General features: G+C 37.1%; 1 protein-coding gene across 7 annotated transcripts in view; it reads right to left on the reverse strand.

Annotated features, from left to right (window-relative positions):
- Positions 1 to 26144, reverse strand: part of CCDC112 (coiled-coil domain containing 112) — a 234437-nt gene that overhangs the window by 14666 nt on the left and 193627 nt on the right. For 6 of the 7 annotated variants that reach the window (XM_079918786.1, XM_079918787.1, XM_079918788.1 and 3 more), the window contains one exon: positions 2344 to 2465. Coding sequence is in view for 1 of the 7 variants with exons in the window: in XM_079918785.1 (XP_079774911.1) it covers positions 2344 to 2465; positions 15633 to 15749 (239 nt within the window). In the remaining 6 variants the exon portion in view is untranslated. Of the gene's footprint in view, positions 1 to 2343; positions 2466 to 15632; positions 15933 to 26144 lie in introns of those variants that run through there. The other variant, XM_079918785.1, reaches the window with a different exon arrangement.

Consider the following 26144-nt stretch of genomic DNA (forward strand, 5'->3'; position numbering starts at 1 on the left):
ACCTATAAAGACATTCAAAATGTAATAATGGAGACAAATTGCCAAACATGTGAAAAGGTGTTCAACCTCACTCATAATATGAGAAATGAATATTAAAACTATACCATGGTAACACTGTATACCTATCAGACTAGAGAAAAAAATCACAACTTTAAATAATATATTCTGATGATAAAACTGTGATGAAATGGGTCCTCTCATATATTGTTGGTGAAATCGTAAATTGCCTATGGAGGACAATTTAGCAATATTCATCACATTTGCAAATTCATATACCTTTGACCCAGCATTTCTACTTCTAGGAATTGTTCCTAAAGATACACTCACACATGTGCAAAATAATGTGAACCTATGTGGAAACTGCAATTAATTCAGCATTATTTGTTATAACATAAGATTTACTATAACCTAAATGTCTATCACTAAGGGGCAGGTTAACTAAATGATGGTACACTCCTACAGTGGAATACAATGCAGTAGTACCGTGTTCTATGTACTGATAAGAAAAGATCTCCAAGATACACTCTTTTTTAACAAAGGTTTTATACAAAGATGTTAGATATACCCAAAAGTAGAGAATGGTAAACTGACTCCCCTCAGATAGCTTCATACAATATATACCTCATATCACTCTGATTCACTCAACAATTTTACCTTTTTCCTTCTTGGTTCAGCTACCTTTTCTTATCTTTTCTCTTCCTTTTTTGCTTAAGTATTCTAAAGTAAATCTACTACATTATATAGTTTCACCCCAACATACTTCAGTGTGCATTTCTACAGATTATGGATACTTGACATATATAATTATAATGCCATTATCATGCCTGACAAAATCAATAACTCCTTGGTATCTAGGATATATTCTTAAGTTAAAAAAACAAAACAAGATGCAGAACAGTGTATACAGTATGCTACCATTTATATAAAAAAGGAACCATCTGAATATGTCTTTTTATTTCCTTATAAGTACATAAAATATCTCTGGAAGGATACATAAGAAACTAAAACTACTAGCTGAGGGGAACGGAAGTGTTTGAAACAAAGACCTTCCACTGTAGACCCTTTGATATGAACTGATTTTTGAATTATGTGAATGTATAACCTATTCTGAAAATAAAACAATTATATTACAAATGGTGTTCTTTCCTTTGCATCCAATGAGAATTGTTGGATTCAATTTCAATGGATTTTTCTAATACTCTTTCAATGAGTTTTTCTAAAACCTTACAACAGATGAAGGAAGATTAATCAGAGTTACAAAACCTACACATACTGATAGACAAGGTATCTATCTATACTGGCATAATCTACTGGTTTGCTATATATATGGACATTAACCGCCTGGTGGATTACCCTATCTAGAGAGAAACATGACCAGAATTCTTAACCTAGAGTCCAATTCTATCTAAGGTAATGCATTTTGGAAATTTTAAAAAAATTGTATTTTATCAAATTCTGAGTATTAAAAATATAAGAATTATACAAATACAGTGAGAATTCAATCTCACAAGATTACAGTACGGTCTAACTTTTCAAAATTCGAACAGTACACTTTTTATTGGTAGAATTTCTAAACAGACCCAACTGCCACTAATTCTGGTCCAGAGACTATTTCTTACAAATGACTCCTTTTCTCTTGGTTCCTTAGCAAACTGATATTGTATAAATTCAGAGCAGTGTTTGTACAAAGCCTCCAACTATAGGATAGGGTTGGGTGTTCTGAATACTAATTCTTTTATCTTTACTCATGATATTCATCATATCATATGGTGCTACTGATAATGTTAAACACTGAGTAAATATCACTGGTTATTTTAAAAATACATATACACTAAAACTTAAAATAAATGCCAACTTCTCAATCATTCTAGTCATAATGTGCAGGATGGATCTGAAAGGGCAGAGACCAAGGAAGGGAAACCAATGAAAAGGCCAATAAAAAAACCTCAAGGGTACAGCACAGACGTTTCATTAAAATTATTCATTCACTCAAAAAGATTTACTGAGTGCTCACCTAGGTAAGTAAAAATGTATGTAATCTGTTACTTGATATATGTGATCTAAAGAAATAACTTTTGTTTTTGTTGATATACACTGTCTCAAAATGGTAAAAATAAATAAATAAAATTTAAATAACTATACTTAAAATTAACTTTATACTAAATAGCTTATTATCATTTGTCTATTTCACACTTCTCACCTTTCTCTTGTTTTACATCTGAAAGACTAGTGACTAGAATTTCATAACTTAGTGTGGGACTGGATAGGGTGGAGTAGAATTTTTATGCTGTTCACCATAAAATGGCTAGTAATATTATTTGAAGATAATGTTTTTATACTTACTGATTTTTAAATTTTTCTGCTGTACGTATGAATTCTGCTTTCTTAGTCCGACTAACTTTCTGCTTCCAGTTTTGAAGCTGAAAAGGACGAATTGCACCTGAAGTACCAAAACAGCCATCACTCTGAATAGAAAACAAAAATAAATTTATCCTCAATAATAAAAATGGTAGGAGATGAAGGTGGAATTTTTTTCAGAGAAAAAACATCAATGATGGAGTTTCTCAGGGGATAATTTGGGGGCCAATCTTATTTAATTTTTAAAAATACATTTTGTGGAAGAAGGAATATCTATCTTAAAATGCTAAATTAGTAAGTAAGATATGTAAAGTCTTCAGGGATTTTCAGAAAAAGATCTAATTCTTTCATTCAATCAGTCATTTACCAATATGTATTGAACACTTATGATGTGACAGGTGCTGCACTAGACACTAGGGAAACAATGATAGCCCATGATAATATGGCGCTTGACTTAAAGTCTAGTGAGGGGAACAGACTTAAAAAGAAAAGAGTAAAAAAGCAATAAATTAAAAACAAAAACATGGTAAGTGCTATTAAGGAAATAAAAAATGTTGAGATGAAAATAATGGGGCAAAGCACTATTTTTTTTTATTTTATTTTTTTTCAGTTAGAATGGCCACAGAAGTTCTATTTGAGGGGATGATGTTTAAGGAAGAATGGAGCCAGCCATGCCAAAAACTATAGGGAAAGGTGTGCCAGGCAGAGGGACTAGCACGTGCAAAAGCCCTAGAGCAGGAAAAACCTTGGCTAGTTAAAGCAGAGAAAAGGCAACTGTGACACGAGATTAGTAAAGTGCAGAGTAAAGTAGGAGATGAGGATACAGAGGTAGGCAAGTGGCACATCACTCCAGCATTTTAAGTCACTAGGGGAGTCTCGATTTTACTGAAGGGTTTAGAGTAGGAGAATGCCACGATACACTTAATTTTTTTTTTTTTTTTTTTTTTTGCGGTACACAGCCCTCTCACTGTTGTGGCCTCTCCCGTTGCGGAGCACAGGCTCCGGACGCGCAGGCTCACGGGCCTAGCCGCTCCGTGGCATGTGGGATCCTCCTGGACCGGGGCACGAACCCGTGTCCCCTGCATCGGCAGGCGGACTCTCAACCACTGCGCCACCAGGGAAGCCCATATACACTTAATTTTTAAAGGAAATCCTTCTGGCTAATTTTTTGGAGAATAAATTGATGGAAGGTGGAGGAGGAGGTGAGGAAAGACTGGAAGCAGGAGAATCTATGAGGCAGGTGACACAGCAACACAGACAAGGAAAGATGGTGTTCAGGGCTACCAGGGTGACGGTGAAGATTAAAAGTAAGAAGACTAAATATATCTGGGAGGTATAACCAAGAGGAATTGCTGACAGCCTGGATGTGGGAGAAAAAGAAAAAAGGAAACAAGCCTTTAAATTTTGAGAAGCAAGCAAGAATAAAGTAACGAATTTAGGAAATACTTCTAAAATTGGGATATAATCCACATACCATAAAATGTATACATAAAGTTTACAATTCAGTGGTTTTTAGTATATTCACAAAGGCGTGCAACTATCAACAGTATCTAGTACCAGAATATTTCCATCATAACCAAAAAGAAACCCTGTACTTATTAAGCAGTCACTCCCCATACCCCTAGGCAGCCATTAATCTATTTTCCAACTCTGGATTTGCCTATTCTAGACAATTAATATAAACAGGATCATACAACACGCAACCTGTTCTGTCTGGTTTCTTTCACTTAGTAAATTTTTTTTTAATTTATTTAATGTATTTTTTTTTTTTTTTTGGCTGCGTTGGGTTGTTGTTGCTGCTCGGCCTTTCTCTAGTTGTGGTGAGCAGGGGCTACTCTTTGTTGCGGTGCACGGGTTTCTCATCGCGGTGGCTTCTCTTGTTGCGGAGCACGGGCTCTAGGCACGTGGGCTTCAGTAGTTGTGGCTCGCAGGCTCTAGAGCGCAGGCTCAGTAGTTGCAACGCACAGGCTTAGCTGCTCCATGGCATGTGCGATCTTCCTGGACCAGGGATTGAACCCGTGTCCCCCGCGTTGGCAGGCAGACTCTCAACCACTGAGCCACCAGGGAAGTCCCTAGTATAATGTTTTTTAAGATTCATCCACGTTGTACCATGAATCTGTACTTCATTCCTTTTTATGGCTAAGTCATATTCCATACAGATCTAGCATATTTTGTTTATCTACTCATCAGTTAATGGACAATGGGATTACTTTCACTATTTGGTCAATATGAATAATGCTACTAAGAACACTTGTGTACAAGTTTAAGTATGAACATATGTTTTCAATTTTCTTGGGTATATACCTAGCAGTGGAATTTCTGAATCATAGGTAACTCGTTTTTACTTTCCCATTTTAAAATTTCGTGTTTTTTTTTTTTAAGCTGTGAGCCTTCTTATAAGTCCCTTATCAGATAAATGATCTGCAAATATTTTCACCAATTCTGAGTTGCCTTTTCACTTCCCTGATAATGTCTTTTGAAGCACAAAGGTTTCGAAAAAGTGCCAAACTGTTTTCCACACTGGCTGCACCATTTTACATTTCCACCAGCCACCAATGGGGGTTCCAGTTTCTTCACATCCTCACCGATACTTGTTATTGTCTATCTTTTTTTATTACAGTCATCCTAATAGATGTGAAATGGTATCTCACAGTGGTTTTTCGTTAGTCCATAATGACTAATGATACTGAGCATCTTCCCATGTACTTATTGGCTATTTCTTTGGAGAAGTATCTATTTATCTCCTTCCCTATATTTAAAATTGGGTTGTGTTTTTATTTTTGAGTTGTAAGAGTTATTTATATATTTTAGATATGTCCTTATCAAAATATGATTTGTAAATATTTTCTCCCATTCTCTGAGCTGTCTTTTCACCTTCTTGATAATGTCATTTGAAGCACAGAGTTTTAAATTTTGCTGGTCCAATTTATTTTATCTTCAGCTGCTTGTGCATTAGATGTCATATAGAAGACACCATTACCTAATTAAAGATTATGAGGACTTACATCTAAGTTTTCTTCTAAGAGTTTTACAGTTTTATCTCTCAGATTTAGGTTTCTAATCCATTTTGAGTTAATTTTTATATGTGGTGTGTGAGAGAAGTCCAACTTCACTCTTTTTTATGTGAATACACCATCTGTTGAAAAGACTATTCTTTCCTTATTGAACTATATTAGCACCCTTGTTGAAAATCAATTGCCCACAAATGTAAGGGTTTACTCTTAACTCTCACTGGTATGTCTATCCTTGTGCCAGTACCATACTGTTTGATTACTGTAGCTTCACAGTAAATTCTGAAATTAAGAAGTGGGAGTTCTCCAACTTTGTTCTTTTTCAAGATTGTTTTGACTATTTTGGGTCCCTTGAAATTACCATATGAATTTTAGGATCAGATTGACAGTTTCTGCAAAAAAAAAAAACAAAAAAAGACAGTTGAGATTCCGATAGGGATTGCATTGAATCTGTAAATCAATTTAGGGAGTACTGCCATCTCACGAATATTAAGTCTTCATATTCATGAACACAAAATGTTCGTTTAGGTAGGTTTTCTTTAATTTCTCTCAATGATGTTTCTGAGTTTTCGAAACATATGTTTCAAAAACTTAAACGTGTTGCACTTCTTTTGCTAAATTCATTCCTATGTATTTTATTCTTCGTTATACTATGGAATATTAAATTTTTTAATTGAAGTATAGTTGATTTACAGTATTGTGTTAGTTTAGATGTACAGCAAAATGATTCTTACATTTTTTTCAGATTCTTTTCAATTATAGGTTATTACAAGATATTGAATATAGTTCCCTGTGCTATATAGTAAATCTCTGTTCTTTATCTATTTTATATATAGTGGTATGTATCCATTAACCCCATACTCCTAATTTATCCCTGCTCCCCCTCTTTCCCCTTTGGTAACCATACTTTTTTTGTTGTTTTTGTTTTTTCTGTGAGTCTGTTTCTGTCTTGTAAAACTTGATCTGTATTATTTTTTAGATTCCGCATATAAGCGATATCATATACTATTTGTCTTTCTCTGTCTGACTTACTTCACTCAGTATGATAATCTCTAGGTCCATCTGTGTTGCTGCAAATGGCAATATTTCATTCTTTTTTATTGCTGAGTAATACTCCAAAATGGCACTATTTTCTTAATTTCATTTTTGAATGGTCCATTACTACTGTATAGAAGTACAACTGATTTTTTGTACATTGCTCTTGTTTCCTGCAAGTTCCTGCAAACAGCTGAACTTGTTTATTAGCTCTAATAGTTTTTTTGGAGGATTAGTTAGGACTTTTTATATACAAGATCATGTCATCTGCAAATAAGGATAGTTTTATTTCTTCTTTTCCAATCTGAATGCTTTTTGTTTTTCTTGCCTAGTTGCCTGCCTAGAATCTCCAGTGAATAAAGTGGTGAGAGTGGATATTCTTGTCTTATTCCTGATCTTATGGGAAGTCTTCAATCTTTTGTCATTAAGTATTATGTTAGAGGTTGGTGTTTCATAGATGCCTTTAACAGGCAGAGGAGTTTCCTTCTATTGCTAACTTGTCGAATATTTTTATCATGAAAGAGTGCTGGATTTTTTCAGTTGCTGTTTCTGCATCTATTGAGATGATTATATGGTTTTTGTCCTTTATTCTATTAGTATGTTCTATTATGTTGATTGATTTTCATATACCTGGAATAAATCCCAACTAATCATGGTGTAAAATCCTCCCCTATGTTGTTAGGTTTGGCTTGATAGGGTTTTGTTGAGAATCTTTGCATTTGTATGCATAAGAGATACTGATTTGTTATTTTCTTTCTTGTGATGTCTAATTTTGGTATCAAGGTAACAATGGCCTTATAGAATGAGTTGAGAAGTGTTCCCTTCTCTATTTTATGAAAGAAATTTGTTATCAACAAAAAAAACCCTGACATTTATATTTACCTCTACATTTGTCTTTATTATTATATATTACAAATATATTTATATGTACCTTTATTATAATAATATTATCATACATTACCTTTATTATTATATACCTTTACATTATACTGACTTTTATATTTACCTCTATATTTACCTTTACCAGTACTCTTTATCGATATTATTCTTCACTTGGATTTGAATTATTACCTAGTATCTTTTTACTTTTGCTCGAAGGACTTCCTTTAGTATTCCTTGTAGGGCAGATATGCTGGCAATGAATCCTCTCAGTTTTTTAAAATCTGGGATTGTCTAAATTTCTCCATTTTTTTCACTAAAGATTTTTACATTGTACTTGAGAAATGTGTGTAGAGAATACAATTTTTAAAAATTTGTTCATTAGCTTACAAGTATAATATAATCTTGATCATATGGGGAAATTATGTTTAGCTGAGGAAAATATGCTCCAATTCTGAGAAGTACTATACAGTTGACCCTTGAAAAATACAGATTTGAAGCAGGTGCACTTATACACAGATTTTTTCCAATAAATATACTGGAAAAAATTTTGGAAATTTGTGACAATTTGAAAAAAACAGACGAATCACACAGCCTAGAAATATCAAAAAAATTAAGAAAAAGGTATGTCATGAATGCATGAAATATATGTAGATACTAGTCTATCCTGACATAGGCATAAGGTGAGTGACAGTCATATAAAATTAATAATGCGTTAGTTTTCTTACTGTTTTATAACTTTGCTTTCAAAGAATTACATTACCGTACAGTATGCTTTTCTCTCTCTTAATTGGAGAAAGTGCCTAGCAGCCTAACATCACAGGTAAGTGGTTTTTGAAAAAAATGGAACAATGTTCCCAATGTTACATTATGAATATGATGATAATATTGTATGCCATAAAAATTTTATAATGATTCATTCACTGGTGTATAGGCTAGGCTATTGTGAAGCAAACGTATCGACTATATTAGGCTACCATAAAGCAATCATATTGCTGCTCTTCATTATCAGTGCATGGACCATTATATTTGTAAATAAATATGAATTTCTTCTTCACATTGTGTTTTCATTTTTGATGTCTAGTGTTAGTAATACATACAACATCTATAGTGTTTTGTATAAGACAATACTGATGTAGATACTGACTGGCAATTCATCTTATAAACAAATCATGTAAACTTACAGTATCGATAAGTACAGTACAGTACTGTTCATGTGTTTTTGCCTCCTTATGATTCTCTTAGTAACATTTTACTTTTTCTAGCCTATTTAATTGTAACAATGTATATACAACAGTATACAACAGTATGTATACTGTAACAACAGTATAATAACTATATACAGTCATTATATGACTGTATATAATACAGTCAAATTATATGACTGTATACAATACAGTATAACAAAATATGTGTTAACTGACCAAAAGATCAACAGTAGGCTATTAGTAGTTAGGTTTTTGAGGCGTCAAAAGCTATACACAGATTTCTGACTATGCAGGGGTTGGTGCCTCTAACCCTCGTGCTGTTTAAGGGTCAAGTGCACTTACTTGTTCTAGTTATGTGAATTCCAGGGATGCGGACTTCTAGGAGAATTTACATGGGAGCCAATAGAGGACCTGTGCATATGTTTTCAATTTTCCATAGTCTACCATTATCCATTATATTTTACTGCCATTATATTTTGGGGACAATAGAGTGAAGATGTCCTTATAATTAGTGGCAGCAAATTTTGTAACCTAGGTTTCCATTTTATATGTTTTTTATGAAAAATAACTTGGCAAACAATAAAGTCTTTGGGTTTTACTAGGCTGTAAGGGATAAAACTATCTATATTTTTAACAAATCAACTCACTTAGAGCTTGAGTTAGCATGTTTCATTGGCAGAAACACTATGCTGGAAACAGAGCCCCTATTGAGATGTATATCTAATAACAGAAATCGAGGCAAATTATTTAATATCTTTAAGTCTCAACTTTATTTTTAAAGTTATTTTTATGAAAATATTTTATTGGATAAACTCCAAGCTCCCTTTGAATTCCAATCTCCTTTGATATTTAAATTGAGATATAATTGACATATAACATTATATTAGTTTCAGATGTACAATATGATTCAATATTTGTATATATTGCAAAATGCTCACCACAAGTCTAGTTAGCATCCATTACCAGAGTTACAAATTGTTTTTCTTGTGATGAGAACTTTTTATATCTACTCTCTTAACAACTACTGTTAACTAGTCACCATGATGTACATTACATCCCCAGGACTTATTTATTTTATAACTAAGTTTGTACCTTTTGACTACCTTTATCCATTTTGCCCAGCCCCTATCCCCTGCCTCTGACAACCACCAACCTGTTCTTTGTACCTATGAGTTTAATTTTTTTTTTTTAGATTCCACATTTAAGTGAGATCATATGGTATTTGTCTTTCTCTGTCTGACTTATTTCACTTGACATAATGTCCTCAAGGTCCATCCACATTTTTGTAAATGGCAAGATTTCCTTCTTTTTATGGTTGAATAGTATTCCAGTGGTGTGTGTGTGTATCATATTTTCTTTATCCATTCATCATTAGTGGTCATAGGTTGCTTCCATTTCTTGGCTATTGTAAATAATGCTACAGTGAACACTGGGGTGCATGTATCTTTTCAAGTTAGTGTTTTCATTTCCTTCAGATAAATACCCAGAATCGGAATTGCTGGATCATATCGTAGTTCTATTTTTAATTATTTGAGGAACCCCCATACTGTTTTCCAGAGAGGCTAAACCAATTTATATCCCTACCAACAGTGCACAAGGGTTCACTTTTCTCCACATCCTCACCAATACTTGTTATTTCTTGTGCCTTTGATAACAGCTATTCTAAAATGTGCAGTTTTGATTTGCATTTCCCTGATGATTAATGATGCTGAGCATCTTTTCATGTACCTGTTGGTCATCTGTATGTCTTCTTGAGGAAAATGCCTATTCAGTTCCTTTGCCCATTTTCCAATCTGATTTTTTTTTTTTTTTTGCTATTGAGTTGTACAAGTATATACTTTGGATATTAACTCCTCATATGACTTGCAAATGTTTTCTCTCGTCAGTAGGTTGGCTTTTCATTTTGTTGATGTTCCCTTTGCTGTGCAGAATCTTTTTAGTTTGATGTAGTCTCCTTCATTTTTAGACAATTACTTTTCTGGACACAGAATTCTTGGTTGAGAGTCCTTTTCTTTCAGCATTTTGACTATGTCTATCACTCCATGCCTTTGGAGTCCAAGGTTTCTGTTGAGAAACCAGTTTTTACTGAGGATCGCTTGTATGTGTTGAGTTGCTTCTCTGTTGGTGCTTTCAAGATTTTCTTTTTGTCTTTGTCTTTTCTACAGTTTGATTATGACATGTCTAGGTATGGATCTCTTTGAGTTTATTCTACTTGGAGTTCACTGAGTTCCAACAATGTGCAGATTCATATTTCACCCATCATTTCTTCAAATATTCTTTTCCCCCGTTTTCTCTTTCCTCTCCTTCTGGGACTCTCATTAGCTGTGACACTTGATGGTATCTCACAGGTCTCTAAGGCTCTGTTCATTTTTCTTCATTCTTTTTTTCTTTCTGTTCCTCAGTCTGGATAATCTGAACTGACCTATCTTCTGCCATCTCAAATCTAGTGTTGAGCCCCTCTAGTGAATTGAGTTCTTGTATTTTTTAACTCCAAAATTTCTATTTGATTCTTTTATTATAATTTTTCTCTTTATAGATATTTTCTATTTGGTGAGACACCATTCTCATAGTTTGTTTTATTTCTTTAGAAATGGTTTCCTTTAGATTTTTGAACATATTTAAAGTAGATGATTTAAAGTCTTTGTCTATTATGTCCAACATTTGGTCATCTTAAGGGACAGTTTCTTTTTACTGTTCTATTTTTTTTTAATTCTTCTGTGTGTGGACCATACTTTCTTGTTTCTTTGCACATCTCATAATTTGTCTGTCAAATACTCAACACTTTAAATAATATAATGTGGCAACTCTGAAAATGAGATTCTTTCCTCTCTCCAAGGTTTGTTGTTGTCACTGTTTGTTTAGTCATTTTTCTGAACCAATTCGGTAAAGTCTGTATTCTTTGTTTGTGTGGCACTGAAATCCCTGTTTTGTTAGCTTAGTTGTCCGTCAACAATTGGTTGGTCAAAGATTTTCTTAGATGTCTTGAACAAATTAAGTCCCCAGTCTTTGCTGAGGTGGTCTAAGTACATGCTGGAGCATGCCATCAGTACTCGGGCAAGCAGTCTAAAACTCTACTTTAGCCTTCACTTCCTGTTGCACAGAGTTTCAAGACCAGCCAAAGGTGAGAGCTCAGGCCTTCTTAGGCCTTCTCTGGTTGCATTCATTTCCTATCACTACTATAACAAATTTACCAAAGATTTGTTTACCACAAACTTAACAACACAAATTTATTCTCTTACAATTCTGGAGGTCAAGTCTAAAATTAAGGTGTTGGCAGGACTGTGTTCTTCCTGGAGATTCAGAGGAGAATCTATTACTTCCTTACCTTTTTTTCAGCTTTTAGAGGCCACTTTTATTCCTTGGCTCATGGCCCCTTCCTCACATAACTTCACCCTCTTGCTTCCACTGTTACCTCTCCTACTGGTTCTGATCCTCCTGCTTCCCTCTTACAAGGACCTTTGTGAATATATCGGCCCACCCAGTTAAACTCCCCATCTAAAGATCCTCAATTTAATCATATCTGCAAAGTTCCTTTAATCATGTAAGGTCACATATTCACAGGTGCTGGGGATTAGGATGTGACTATCCTTGAGGGGGGAGGGGGATTCTGCACTCTAACCACACACACACAGCCCTATTCATGTGTGTGATCTTCTAGAGGAAATCCATTTTGAGTAATAATTTAAAGTCAGAAAAGTAATGTGCTTATTACTGAAGGACCACTCCAGGCAGCCAAATGCCATAAAATACAAGTCATCACAGGAAGGTCATTAGAAACAAATCAAACAGAAGACACAGTTCTATCTTGGTACAAAACCAGAATGTACACTAGGTGATACTGCTAGAGATACTTCAAAAAAGTTATAATTCAGCTGCTGGAAAGATCAAGAGGGAAAGGGCATCTGAGAGGACAATCAAGAGATTCATGGTCTTCGGCCTTGAAAGGCAATGGCTGAGGAGAATTATGAACAAATAATATACAAGTATTAAAGTACATAGATAGGGTACATTATTTCTTTCCAAAATGAATGAGAAATTTATGGGATTCCACACTCTATGGAGGTTGTAAAATAAAACACAATATAAAATAGTTCTAAAACTTCGAAGATAATTTTTCCAAAATAATTTAAGGAAACAGTTACGGACTGAATTATCACCCCCCAAATTCACGGTTGAAGCCCTAGATTTGGAGGAAGTAATTAAGGTTAAATGGGATCATAAGGATAGAGTCCTAATCCATTAGGACTGGTGTCCTTATAAAAACAGGAAGAGGGCTTCCCTGGTGGCGTAGTGGTTGAGAGTCTGCCTGCCGATGCAGGAGACGCAGGTTCGTGCCCCAGTCCGGGAGGATCCCACATGCCGCGGAGTGACTGGGCCTGTGAGCCATGGCCGCTGAGCCTGCGCGTCCGAAGCCTGTGCTCCACACGGGGGGGGGGGGGGGGGGGGAGAGGCCACAACAGTGAGGGGCCCGCGTACCACAAAAAAAAAAAAAAAAAAAAGAGGAAGAGACACCAGAAAACTCTCTCTCTCTGCATATGCACATGTGAGGACACAGCACGATGGTGACTGTCTACAAGCCAGAAACTAACCCTGACAGCACCTTGATCTTGGACTTCCCAGCTTGCAAAATGGTAAAAAAGTAAACTTCTGTCATTTAAGCCATTCAGTCTGTGGCATTTTGTTATGGAAGCCCTAGCAGGCTACTATAGGAACTTTAGATATTTTGGCAGACATCTCTAATATCATGAGGAAAATTATCTCTTCTCAGGAAAACATTAGTTGGTTTCACCGTTAGAGTCAATAGGAATACTCATTCATGAAATCCTATGACAAATATCCAAGTTCAGTGCTAGGATGTAGAATTTGAGTGTATAGTGTGTATGTGTGTGTGTCTGTGTGTATGTGTATGTGGTATGTTGGGGGGAATACACAGAGGGATAACACATAGTTAAACTCCTCAAAAAGCACAGTATGGTACAGTAGAGATTCTAATTGTTTTTTTTTTTTAAACCCAAACACCCTTGAGAAATTCTACCTCACTACCGCTGTGACTGTCAGTCATGAGGCTCTGCCTTCCCTAAACTGGTGAGAGGGTATAAAGCAGGGTGTCTCAACCTCAGCACTACTGATATTTTTGACCAGGTAATTTTTTGTTTTGGGGGAGCTGTCCTTTGGCCTGTACCCACTAGATGCTAGGAGCACACACAAACACCCCACAGTCCCCCTGCAGCTGTGACAACCAAAACTGTCTCCAGACATTGCTGAATGTGAGAAACCGATGTCACAGTTGAAACAGCTCCACAGGTGATTCTGGTCCAACACGAAGGAAGGCAAACCTCTGAGAATCACTGTAGTCGGCAAGAGTGTGCATCAATAACAGTATTAGCCAACTTGTGAGAAATGCAAACCAGGAGGTTAAAATGGTTATAAGAATTTGGAGAACAAATCATTTTCAACTAAAGTAAGCCAGAGAGAGCCACCAAGAGGACTAAAACACTAGGGCCATACATTTTAAAAAAGATTTTAGAAGTATTTTAAATATATCTGAAAAAATTATATATCTATTATGTATTTTTCTGTATTTTATATTTTATTCCTGAGACATCTGGGCCAGAGTTAGAATAATAAAAAGAAATACAGAGGATGTGAGAAAATTTGTCTGAGGTGGAATTTCTTGAATTTCTTGAAACAGGTAAAGACACTGTATTTCCTTAGAGGAAGAAAATGATAGAAGCTGTCCTCAGCTCATAACAGCCTTCTTTCAGGTTTGGACTAATCCACAAATATTTAATGAGCATCTACTATGTTCCTGGACTAAAGAGGCACAGCTTTTGGTACTGGGAATACAATAGTGAATAAACTTCCAAAAGTTTCTTCCCTCATAGAGGGCAGGGTTTACATTCCCAGGCAGGGTGGAGAAAAATTTAAGAGTAAGCATAAAATATGTAATATATTATATGGTAATAAGTGCTATGGAGAAAAACAAAACCAGAAAAGACAACAGGGTGTGCTGGGTAGGGGGACTCAGTAAGGGGAGGTCAAGGAAAGAATCACTGAGCTGATGGCATTTGAACAAAGATATCTGAAGGCGGTGATGGTGCTGGCCATGAGACCATGAGGAAAGAGATTCCAAGCAGAGGGAACAGCAACTGCAAAAATCCTGAGAGAGGAGTGTGCTCCACCTGTCTGAAGGACCACCAGGAAGCCAGTATGGCTGCAGCCGACTCAGAGCAGGGGACTGGGGATGAGGTGACAGGGAGGTGGTAGGGGCAGCTCAGAGGCCCTGTGGACCACGGTAAAAACGTTTGTTTTTACTCTGAGGGATCTGAGCAGACAAGTGTCATTACTGGACTCAATCACCTGACTGTTGATAAAACTTGAGGAAGGCAAGAGTGGAAGAATAGAAACCAACTAGGAAAGTATTTCTGCTGGGGGAGAAATGATGGTGTGGACCACCATGTGAGGTGGTGAGAAGAGTGGGATTCTGGACTTATTCCGAAGGTATAACAGACAGGAACTGCCCATGCTCTGGGGTGTGGGCTGTGAGAGAAGGAGAGGTGCTCTTTGACCTGAGCAACTGGATCCAACAATTCTCCTTGGGGGATCCTCTGGTCCTCACTGCAGAGAAACGGGTCCTGAGAAGATCTCTGGAAACACATCAGCCTCAGACCATCCCATGTTTGACTCCTCCTTGTGTTCCCAGCGCTGATACAATAATACAGCAGCCACCAGTCACTGGGCACCGAATCTCTCTCCAACCAAGCACTGTACCAGGGGCTTCCCAGACAATGTGCACGGCTCGAGAAGCTGCATATTATCAGTCCCAACGTTTAGATTAGAAACTGAGTCACCGAGAGGTTAAATATGTTCCTATCACACGCTAGGAAGAGGCAGAGCCAGCGTTTCCACCCAGATCTTCCTCCACTCCAAAACCTCAAGAGAGGCGGCTCCGTAAAAGCAGTTAAACGCACAAGCGAACAAAGCGAAACGCTAGCGTGCGCCAGGCCCCGAGCAAAGGGAGGCTAACACCGCGCCTCCCGCCTCCCGGGGCCGCGCTGCAGAGCACACCTGTTCAGCCTGGGGCCCCGTCCAGCCTCTGGCGCCTGCAGCCTCCCAGCCCACGTCTGCCTCCTCCATTTACCTGTTGCGGCACAGGCGTTGCTCCCACGCGGGTCCCGGTGGCCGCGCCCGCCCCGGCCACAGCCCCCGCTACAGCTGTGGCCGCCGCCGCCACCACGACCGTCGTCAGGGCGGCCATCTTTCCGCGCCGAGCCGCTCGGTGCGCTGCGGCCCCCCAGGCCTCGGGTGGAGGGGTTCGGGCGTGGGGAGATTCTGGCTCTGCCGCGGCGGCAGGGCTCCCCCGGCAGGGAGAACGCTGCCGAGATGTGGGGCGGGGCCGGAGCGCAGGGCGGGGCGGGAGTGCGGGGCGGAGGTGGGCCGCGGTGCAAGGCGGGGCGGGGTCGGGATCAGGGCGGGGCCCGAGCGCGGGCTGGAGCGCGGACGGGTGGCGGGCTCGGCTTCGCTGTGCTCTGCGGCGCAGTTTTATTACAGTGCACGTTATCTACTCTTTATTTGGCAAAAAGTCTTTCTCCCCGGCCCCTGTCCCCTAACCACCGGGAAAATTCATTGTTTTTCACTGTCCTACTTAAATTTATTCGTGTTATATATAGATATATGATATACATAGATATCTATATATCCATAGAGAGAGATACTTTACATAATAGAACTTCTTTCTAGGTTTCTACTAAGTTCTGGTGAAACTGAGTCTAAATTAAAAAACATTATTGATGAGCCTGAACAATATATTTCACATTTTCAAACAAAACACAGCATGCCCTACACTATCAGATATCAGACGCAGGGATGTCACACTCCTAGGACTTGGCCATTTAGAAGAGAGACTCCAAAGATACAGTGTTGGGAAGGTGGCGAAAAGCCAGAGATGACTCCTGCAGTCAAGGCATTGGCAACCAGTGGCAATTCAGCTGATTTGTGGATGCATTGCGTTTTCCTCCTTTAAAGGAACGTATTCATCCATTCATCGATTCATTAATTCAATCAATATCCAGCTGCTACTATATGCCAGACCTTGAGAATTAACTGTTGAATTAGACACACACACGAAGTTCCTTCTCTCCAAACTTCTATCAGGGAATTCAAACAAGTAAACAAACAGGGTGTTTATCGAGCACTTACTTTGTGCCAGTACTGTTCTAAACAATCTAGTGAAGTAGGTACTATTATCATTTTCATTTCACGGATAATGTTAAGTAACACAAGACCATATACAAGTAGGAACTGGGATATAAGCCTAACTGGTCTAACTCCAGAGACCATCCTGGTAGAGATGTTAAAACAGGCAGATGGAGCCCAGGAAAGAGACTAGAGTTAAATATATGAATTTGGTCTTCATCTCCAAGTAGAAAACATCTTAAAAAGTGAATGAGATTACTCAGGGAGAGTATAAATTGAAGTCTGGGAACTGAGGCCTAGAGCCCTCCAACACAGATGACACAGACAGGAGGAGTTGACAGGAGAGGTCTGTGAGAAGGGAGGAAAGCCGGAATCCTATGGAAGAAAGTGTTTCAAGGATGATCAACTGTGTGGTCTGCTGCCCAAAGGTTGAGTGACATGAAAACAGACAGCTGATGGTTGGATTTGACAATGAGGAGGCCACTGGCCACCCTGACAAGAGCACTGTCAGTGGGGTGGTGAGCCTGGCTGAGACAGCTGAGGAGATGATGAAGGTGAGGGGTGGAAATAATGTCTTTAGACAACTATTTTGATGATTCTGTGATGCAGGTGATCAGTGAAATGAGGTGGTAGCTTGAAGATGTGTGATCAAAGAAGATACATGCGGTGTGTGTGTGTGTGTGTATGTTTCAAGCTGGGGACTAGTGGAGGGCATCTGTACCTTGGAGTCTAGGTCACAGATGGAAAGTTTGATGTCTGAGAGGGGCACCTGCTCTTCCTTACTGGAGGGTTGCAGCACAAGGTGGTTGGTAGATTTGGAGACAAAAGATGGGCTGCTCTCCTTTCCCCATGCACTAGAAGGAAGAGGGAAGCTTCCGGGTATTGAGAAGGTAAGACCTCTTTAATTTATGTACTTACCTTTCACCCAAAATGAGGTGTGTTGTCACAGCACTGTCTGAGTTCCTGTAACTGTTAGTCTAGAATAATCTGGTAGCCTCAAGGGAAAACAGTCAACCAATTACTTGAATTGAGTGGTCTCTGCCAGGGACAACACTGGATTGGATACTATAAGGGAATATATTAATAGTAACAACACGCAAGATGGCCACTTTAAGATTTTTACTGTTTTATTAGGATGAAAAATTCCAAAAAATGATTAAGAATCTCATAAACAGAAAACCAGAGCAGGCCTTTGCAACATGAAGATTAGGCAGCTGCCTGGGCCCTCACTTTGGGGCCCTTTCAGTGGCCAGAGCTACAGAATATATTCTCATTGTATAGTTTCATTTCTTACATTTTGTACCAATTCTAACATTACATCAGAGGTTTGTCATTCCTTAATTTCTTTTATATTTGTATTTCTTTTCTCTTAAACACTAAAAATCTTGGTTCCTTAGAATATCAACATATTTACTTATTTGCTTTTTCTTGCAACAATTATGTAGTTTCAAATTACAATTCTGAAATTACCACTAACAGTAAACCTACTGAAAGAAGTTTAAGATCATTTTGTAGTTCTTTTTGCCCTTAGAATATGTCCCGCACAGGATATTCAGTCAGAGTGTTGTGTTCAAGAGTTTACTGAAATTTCTCTTTTCTGGGTGGTAATACAATCTATTTTTAGGTAGTCAGATTCTTTTGATTGTTTTTGTCTTCACTTTTAGTGTTTCCTCTATTTTTTTTCTTTATGGTATCCTTTTTAAAAACTATGTAAAACATATGTAATGTATGTAAAGTCAAAATGATATGACATATTTAAGGAAATCTTGCCCCCAAACACACCCTCTCCATGGCCTTGTCAACTGATCCTCTATATGTGACCATTTTTTATTAATTTCTGGCTTGCTCTTTTACATTTCTTTTTGCAAAAATGAGTATATATATATGTGTGTTCTTATTTTTCCTTTTCTCTTACAAAAACATGTAGCATATTGTATTATTTTGCTAGGGCTGCCATAACAAAGTATCACAAACTGGGTGGTTTAAAACAATAGAAATGTATTCTCTCACAGTTCAGGAGGCCAGAAGTCCAAAATCAAGGTGGCAGCACAGTTGGTTCCTGAGTTCCTTCCTCTCCTGAGAGTGAGTTATCTGTTCCGTGCCTCTCTCCCAGCACCTGTGGTCACTAGCACCCTGTAGTATTCCTTGGCTGGTGGAAGCATTACTCTAGTCATTGCCTGTATGGTTGGATGGCCTTCTCTCCTATGTGTCTGTGTCTCTGTGTCGAAATTTCCCTCTTCTTATGAGGACACCTGTCATTGGATTAGGGCTCTCCCTAATCCCGTATGACCTTATCTTTACTTTATTACATCTGTAAAGACCCTGTTTCCACATAAGGTCACATTCACAGGTACTGGGCATTAGGACTTCAGCATATCTCTTTAGAGGACACAATTCAACTCATAACACACATATAATACTCTACACCTTACATTTTTCACTTAACAATATATCTTACAACTCGCTTGATGTAAGTTCACAGAAATCCTCCTCATTTTTTAAATGGATGCATAATACTCTATTTTACTCAACCAGGCATCTATTGACAGATGTTTGGGTTATTTCCAATCTTTTGCTGTGACAAGTATTGGGGAAGAAAAAATATTCCTCTACCTTTCTAGGTTCTTCTGAGAGTCTAATAATTAAATTGACATGACACAGATTAACAGGAGACAAATTTTAATTTCATACATATGGGAGTTCACAGAAACAGGAGACTCAAAGAAATGACCAAAGCAGGCAGCTTTTATACTTTTTAGACAAAGAAACAATTAATTTGTGAAGAACTGACAAAGACACTTAGGCTTGGGTATTAATTAGTGAAGAAACTAAGCAGAATTAGTTTACATAGCCTTTTCCACCCTGAATTTTCTATCCCTGGAGGTAAAAATGTCCCTAAGTCTTGGTGCTCAGAGGTTGCCTTTCAGATGGGAAATTTATTTCCTGCTTTCAGGCAGAAAGAGGGCAGGGTCAGGGAGTCCATCTTGCACTGGCTGTTTCTCAAGTAACTTGAACTCAAAGCAATCAATATGCCAAAGTAGCGTATTTTGGGGTGGCCTGCCCTGAACCCCATCACAAGTAATGATAAGTATTTCATATTTGGGGAAGTGTATCTTCAGTGGAATTGCTGAGTCAAGTGATAAATGCAAAGGCAATGTAGTTAGATATTGTTAAATTCCTTTCCATAGAAGTTGTACCATTTTGTACTCCAACTAGCAATGCCTGAGGGTGCCTGTTTCCTTATTATTTGCCATCACAGTATTTCTTCAAGTTTTTGTATTTTGGGCAATCTGAATAGGTGAAAAATGGTATCTCTCAGTAATTTTAATATACCTTTCTCTTGTTATGAATGAAGCCTTTTTTCGTAAGTTGAAGAATGTCAGTTTTTTCTTTAAACTGTTCACATCTTTCCCCAATGGTATTTAGTCTTCCTCTTCCCAGTTTCTTTTTTTTTTAATAGATCTTTATTGGAGTATAATTGCTTCACAATATTGTGCTAGTTTCTATTGCACAACAAAGTGAATCAGCCATTTGCATACATATATCCCCATACCCCCTCCCTCTTGAGCCTCCCTCCCATCCTCCCTATCCCACCCCTCTAGGTCGTCGCAAAGCACTGAGCTGATCTCCCTGTGCTATGCTGCTGCTTCCCACCAGCCAACTATTTTACATTCGGTAGTGTATATATGTCGATGCTACTCTCACCTTGCCCTCCCATCCCATGTCCTCAAGTCCATTTTCTATGTCTACCTCTTTATTCCTGCCCTGCAACTAGGTTCATCAGTGCCATTTTTTGGTTTTGTTTGTTTGTTTGTTTTTAACATCTTTATTGGGGTATAATTGCTTTACAATGGTGTGTTAGTCTCTGCTTTATAACAAAGTGAATCAGTCATACATAAACATATGTTCCCATATGTCTTCCCTCTTGCATCTCCCTCCCTCCCACCCTCCCCATCCCACATTTTTTGTTTTTTAGATTCCATATATATGCATTAGCATATGGTATTTGCTTTTCTCTTTCTGACTTACTTCACTCTGTACGACAGACTCTAGGTCCATCCACCTCACTACAAATAATTCAATTTTGTTCCTGTTTATGGCTGAGTAACATTCCACTGTATATATGTGCCACATCTTCTTTATCCATTCATCTGTCAATGGACATTTAGGTTGATTCCCTGTCCTGGCTATTGTAAATAGTGCTGCAATGAACATTGGGGTACATGTCTCTTTTTGCATTATGGTTTTCTCAGGGTATATGCCCAGTAGTGCAATTGCTGGGTCATATGGTAGTTCTATTTTTAGTTTTTTAAGGAACCTCCATACTTTTTCCATAGTGGCTGTATCAATTTACATTCCCACCAACAGTGCAGGAGGGTTCCCTTTTCACCACACCCTTTCCAGCATTTATTGTTTCTAGATTTTTTGATAATGGCCATTCTGACCGGCGTGAGGTGATACCTTATTGTAGTTTTTATTTGCATTTCTCTAATAATTAGTGATGTTGAGCATCTTTTCATGTGCCTCTTGGCCATCTGTATGTCTTCCTTGGTGAAATGTCTATTTAGGACTTCTGCCCATTTTTTAACTGGATTGTTTGTTTTTCTGATATTGAGCTCCATGAGCTGTTTGTATATTTTGGAGATCAATCCTTTGTCTGTTTCATTTGCAAATATTTTCTCCCATTCTGAGGGTTGTCTTTTTGTCTTGTTTTTGGTTTCCTTTGCTGTGCAAAAGCTTTTAAGTTTAATTAAGTCCCATTTGTTTATTTTTGTTTTTATTTCCATTACTCTAGGAGGTGGGTCAAAAAAGATCTTGCTGTAGTTTATGTCAAAAAGTGTTTTTCCTATGTTTTCCTCTAAGAGTTTTATAATGTCTGGTCTTACATTTGAGTCTTTAAGCCATTTGGAGTTTATATTTGTGTATGGTCTTCCCAGTTTTTAAGAGCTCTTTATCAATTAGGTGATTGTTATAGAATTTTTTCATATAAATTGAAAATATTTTCTTCTAGGTTTTTAATTTGTTTAGTGCCTTTTTCTTTTTTTTTTTTTTTGCTTTGAAAAAGTTCTTTCTATTTTTATGTAGTCAAGTTTGTCAGTGTTTTAGTATTTTCTTTGATGCTTCTGGATTTGTAATCATAGTTGGAAAGGCTTTTCTCACTCCCAGTTTATAAAGAAATGAATCCTTGTGTTCTTGTACAGTTTTACTTTTTACATTTAGATATCTGGATAATTTGGATTTCATTCTGATATCCAGGATGAGATATGGATTCAATTTTACTTTTTCCCAAAAGGCTATCTAGTTATGCCAAAAATATTTATTTAAAACAGTATATTTCCCCAGTGATTGAGGTGTCACTTAACTTTTCACATATAATTGTTCTATTTTGAATTTTTTGCCTATTCTACCGTTCTGTATATCTAGTTATGTATCAGTGAACATGCTTTTCTTATTTATAGGGAAATTATACAGTGTTTTAATATCTTACAGGGCTAGTTCCTCTCATTGTTCTTATTTTTGGGTTTCCCTTCCTTTTCCTGCTTACTCATTTCCCAAAAGAACTTTAGACTCAACAGTCTACTTTAAGAGAAAAATCTCAATATTTTTAATGGAATCACATTAAATTTCTTTATTAACTTGGGAAGAATTAACATAAGTATGATGTAGAGTTGCCCTACCCATAAACAAGGGATGCCTTTACATTTGTTCCAGTCTACGTTTGCATCTTTGAAGAGTAAACATTTTAAGCTTATTCCTAAGTTTAAAAAAAATATTCTCTTGCAACTACAAGTGCGATTTCCACTCCCTTGACATCATCTAGCTAGTTATTCTTCGGATATATGAAACTATTGATTTTTCTTTATTAGTTTTTTATGCTGCTACTTTAATCAATTCTCTTAATTTTGGTTTTATTTTTAGAATGATTATCTTAGGGTTTCCTTTTATTCTATTACATTACCTGCAAACAGAGATCATGTTATCGCTTTCTTTCCAATTCTCACACTTCTTCCATACAGGAAGATGGAAGAAGGCTGTCAAACCTAAATGTCCATCAACAGAGGAATGGATAACGAAGATGTGGTACACATATACAACAGAATATTACTCAGCCATAAAAAGGATTGAAATTGGGTCATTTGTAGAGATGTGGATGGACCCAGAGACTGTCATACAGAGTGAAGTAAGTCAGAAAGAGAAAAACAAATATCGTATATTAACGCATATCTGTGGAATCTAGAGAAATGGTATAGATGATCTTATTTGCAAAGCAGAAATAGAAACACAGACGTAGAGAACAAATGTATTCATACCAAGGGGGAAGGGGGGTGGGAGGAATTGGAAGATTGAGATTGATATATATACACTATTGATACTATGTATAAAATAGATAACTAATAAGAACCTACTGTATAGCACAGGGAACTCTACTCAGTGCTCTGTGGTGACCTAAATGGGAAGGAAATCCAAAAAAGAGGGGATATATGTATACGTATAGCTGATTCACTTTGCTGTACAGTAGAAACTAACACGACGTTGTAAAGCAACTATACTCCAATAAAAATTAACTTAAAAAGAAAGGCTTTCAAATTGGGTTCCCCTGAAGTCAGATCATGAAACTAGGACTTAGAAGAGGCAAATATTTTGTTTTAATAATTATGTAGAGATCACTATTGCAAACTGAACAATGGTGGAGCAGTTATGATCCATCCCAAAGCTACATAATAATATGCTGAAAATGTGTGGAATTGCTCCAGACAGGCAAAATCAAATAGACTCTTATGCCTGGGCACCAGATTTATTCTTTTATATAGGCTTAATTATTAACAAAATATTTGTATTACTGTCTTAAATACACTAACAAATGGATAATTTTATGGTGAGCTATAGAATTCACCAGTACAAACTGACAGGTCTGGAATAAGGTTGCTTCATATTGACTTCTGAAATCAGAATAAAACCAATCAATAAGGGAACCCTCTTGCACTGTTGGTGGGCATGTAAATTGATACAGCCACTATGGACAACAGTATGCAGGTTCCTTAAAAAACCAAAAATAGAACTACCATATGACCCAGCAATCCCACTACCGGGCATATACCCTGAGAAAACCATAATTCAAAAAGAGTCATGTACCCCAATGTTCATTGCAGCTCTATTTACAACAGCCAGGACATGGAAACAACCTAAGTGTCCATCGACAGATGAACGGATAAAGAAGATGTGGCACATATATACAATGCAATATTACTCAGCCATAAAAAGAAACGAAACTGAGTTATTTGTAATGAGGTAGATGGACCTAAAGTCTGTCATACAGAGTGAAGTAAGTCAGAAAGAGAAAAGCAAATACTGTATGCTAACACATATATATGGAATCTAAAAAAAAAATGGTTATGAAGAACCTAGGGGCAGGATGGGAATAAAGATGCAGACCTACTAGAGAATGGACTTGAGGACATGGATGGGGGGAAGGGTAAGCTGGGACAAAGTGAGAGAGTGGCATGGACATATATACACTACCAATAGCTAGTGGGAAGCAGCCGCATAGCACGAGGAGATCAGCTTGGTGCTTTGTGACCACCTAGAAGGGTGTGATAGGGAAGGTGGGATAGGGAGGGTGGGAGGGAGGGAGATGCAAGAGGGAAGAGATATGGGGATATATGTATATGTATAGCTGATTCACTTTGTTATAAAGCAGAAACTAACACACCATTGTAAAGCAATTATACTCCAACAAAGATGTTAAAAAAAAAAAAGGATACCTCTTGATATCCCTAATGGAAAAAAAAAAAGCTAATCAATATTACTTATGTAAGGGGTGATAACTTCCTCCACAATTTTTATTCTCAAATAAAAACAATTGAACTCCTTCCACTGACCTTTAAATGACTATCCCCATACAAAATGTTCAATTGTTTAAACTTAACTATATTTATAGAAACTGAAAAGAGAAAGTCGTGTAAAGACTTCCCAGTCTTTCAGCTCTTTTTTTATAGTTCCTTGGTAATATCAGAGTTCCCTAATCAGATACTCTCCAACAGATTGTCAGTTCCCTGATGGGGCAAAAATATTTATTGTTGAACAATAACAACAACAACAGCCAAAGCAACAACAGTGAATCTTTACACCAAATGTAGCTGTTAAGACAATTTAAAGGTAGGTCTAGATAAAAGGAAAAAATGTGAATATTTACTTTAAAAATAATAATCCTTACTTTTGATGGCCTATCATGTGCCAAACACTCTTAACAACACACACAGCTACTCTTTGCTGTAAATAAATAAAGTTTGAGAATCTTAGTCAATAAACTTTCTAAGATAATACAGCTAGAATGTGGCAGAGCCAAGCATAAAGCCTGGATCTGACTTAATAGTTAAAACTTATTTTCCTAAAGCAAAAAAAAACTCCAAGTCTATTTTTCTTCTTTTGAAAAATAATTTTTTTCCTGGAGGCCAGTAGGAAATAAAGAAGATAATCACTTGTGTTTGAATGGATGTTGATTATTCTTTTGCAGGTAGTCCCAGGTTTACATCCTTCAGATCAGACTCAGGGAAATGAAAAATCTTCAGTATGGTTGACAGTTTTATGACTATACCATTTAGTCCCAATAGAGCACTTTTCCCTGAAAATTCAAACCCATTTGATGAACATGAACCTATCATTAAAAAATTAATTTCAGAAGTTATCACAGGGTCATTCTTCTACAGTTAGATAGAAAATTAAACTCATATATCATCTATATATTCCCTTGGATTTATGGGAAAATTTTCAGGAACTCCTAGCTCACAGGAACAAAATAACTTTTCAATTAAGTATTTATACTCTTGCTTGAGAATTTTAAATCAAAAACAGATCTCTGTATATAAATGTGGAAGTTAAGGAATTGTACATAATGAAAATGATAAAGAAAATATTACTGAATGGTTGGGACTTCTGTAATGTTTGAGATTTTTTACAATTATCATGTATTAATTTGAGCAGCTGTACTGGCTGCCTCCAGGCTTCCTTTTATGTGAGAAAAAGAACTATTTTTAAAACCAGTGCTTTTTGAATTTTTGTTACACATAGACTGAGATAAACTTAACATTTTAACACTAGCTGGTGCTTATAACACCAGTAAATGTCTAGTGATTGGCATAATCTGGAGCACAGAGACACTGTATGGCTTGCTCATTGTTGGAAGGAAAATCAACAAGCGTTAGGCCATTATCAGGGAAAAACTGTAGACACCAAACCAGGTTTCCAAGGACAGGCAAATACAAGGAAGTGCCATTCTGACTTGGGCATGGAAGTAGGCAGCACTGAAAGACTGCTCAGAGGGTGTTACACAACTGTCTGCAGGAAGTACTTGGTGGAAACCTCAGTGGAATCAAAAGAGAAAGAAAGAAAGAAAAAAGGAAAGGTTTTGGTTTTGTACAAATATGTAAAGCCAAGCATGTGCCTGACTTGGCTATTG

This window comes from Stenella coeruleoalba (genome assembly GCF_951394435.1).
Source record: "Stenella coeruleoalba genome assembly, chromosome: 3".
NCBI classification, from domain to species: Eukaryota; Metazoa; Chordata; class Mammalia; order Artiodactyla; family Delphinidae; genus Stenella; species Stenella coeruleoalba.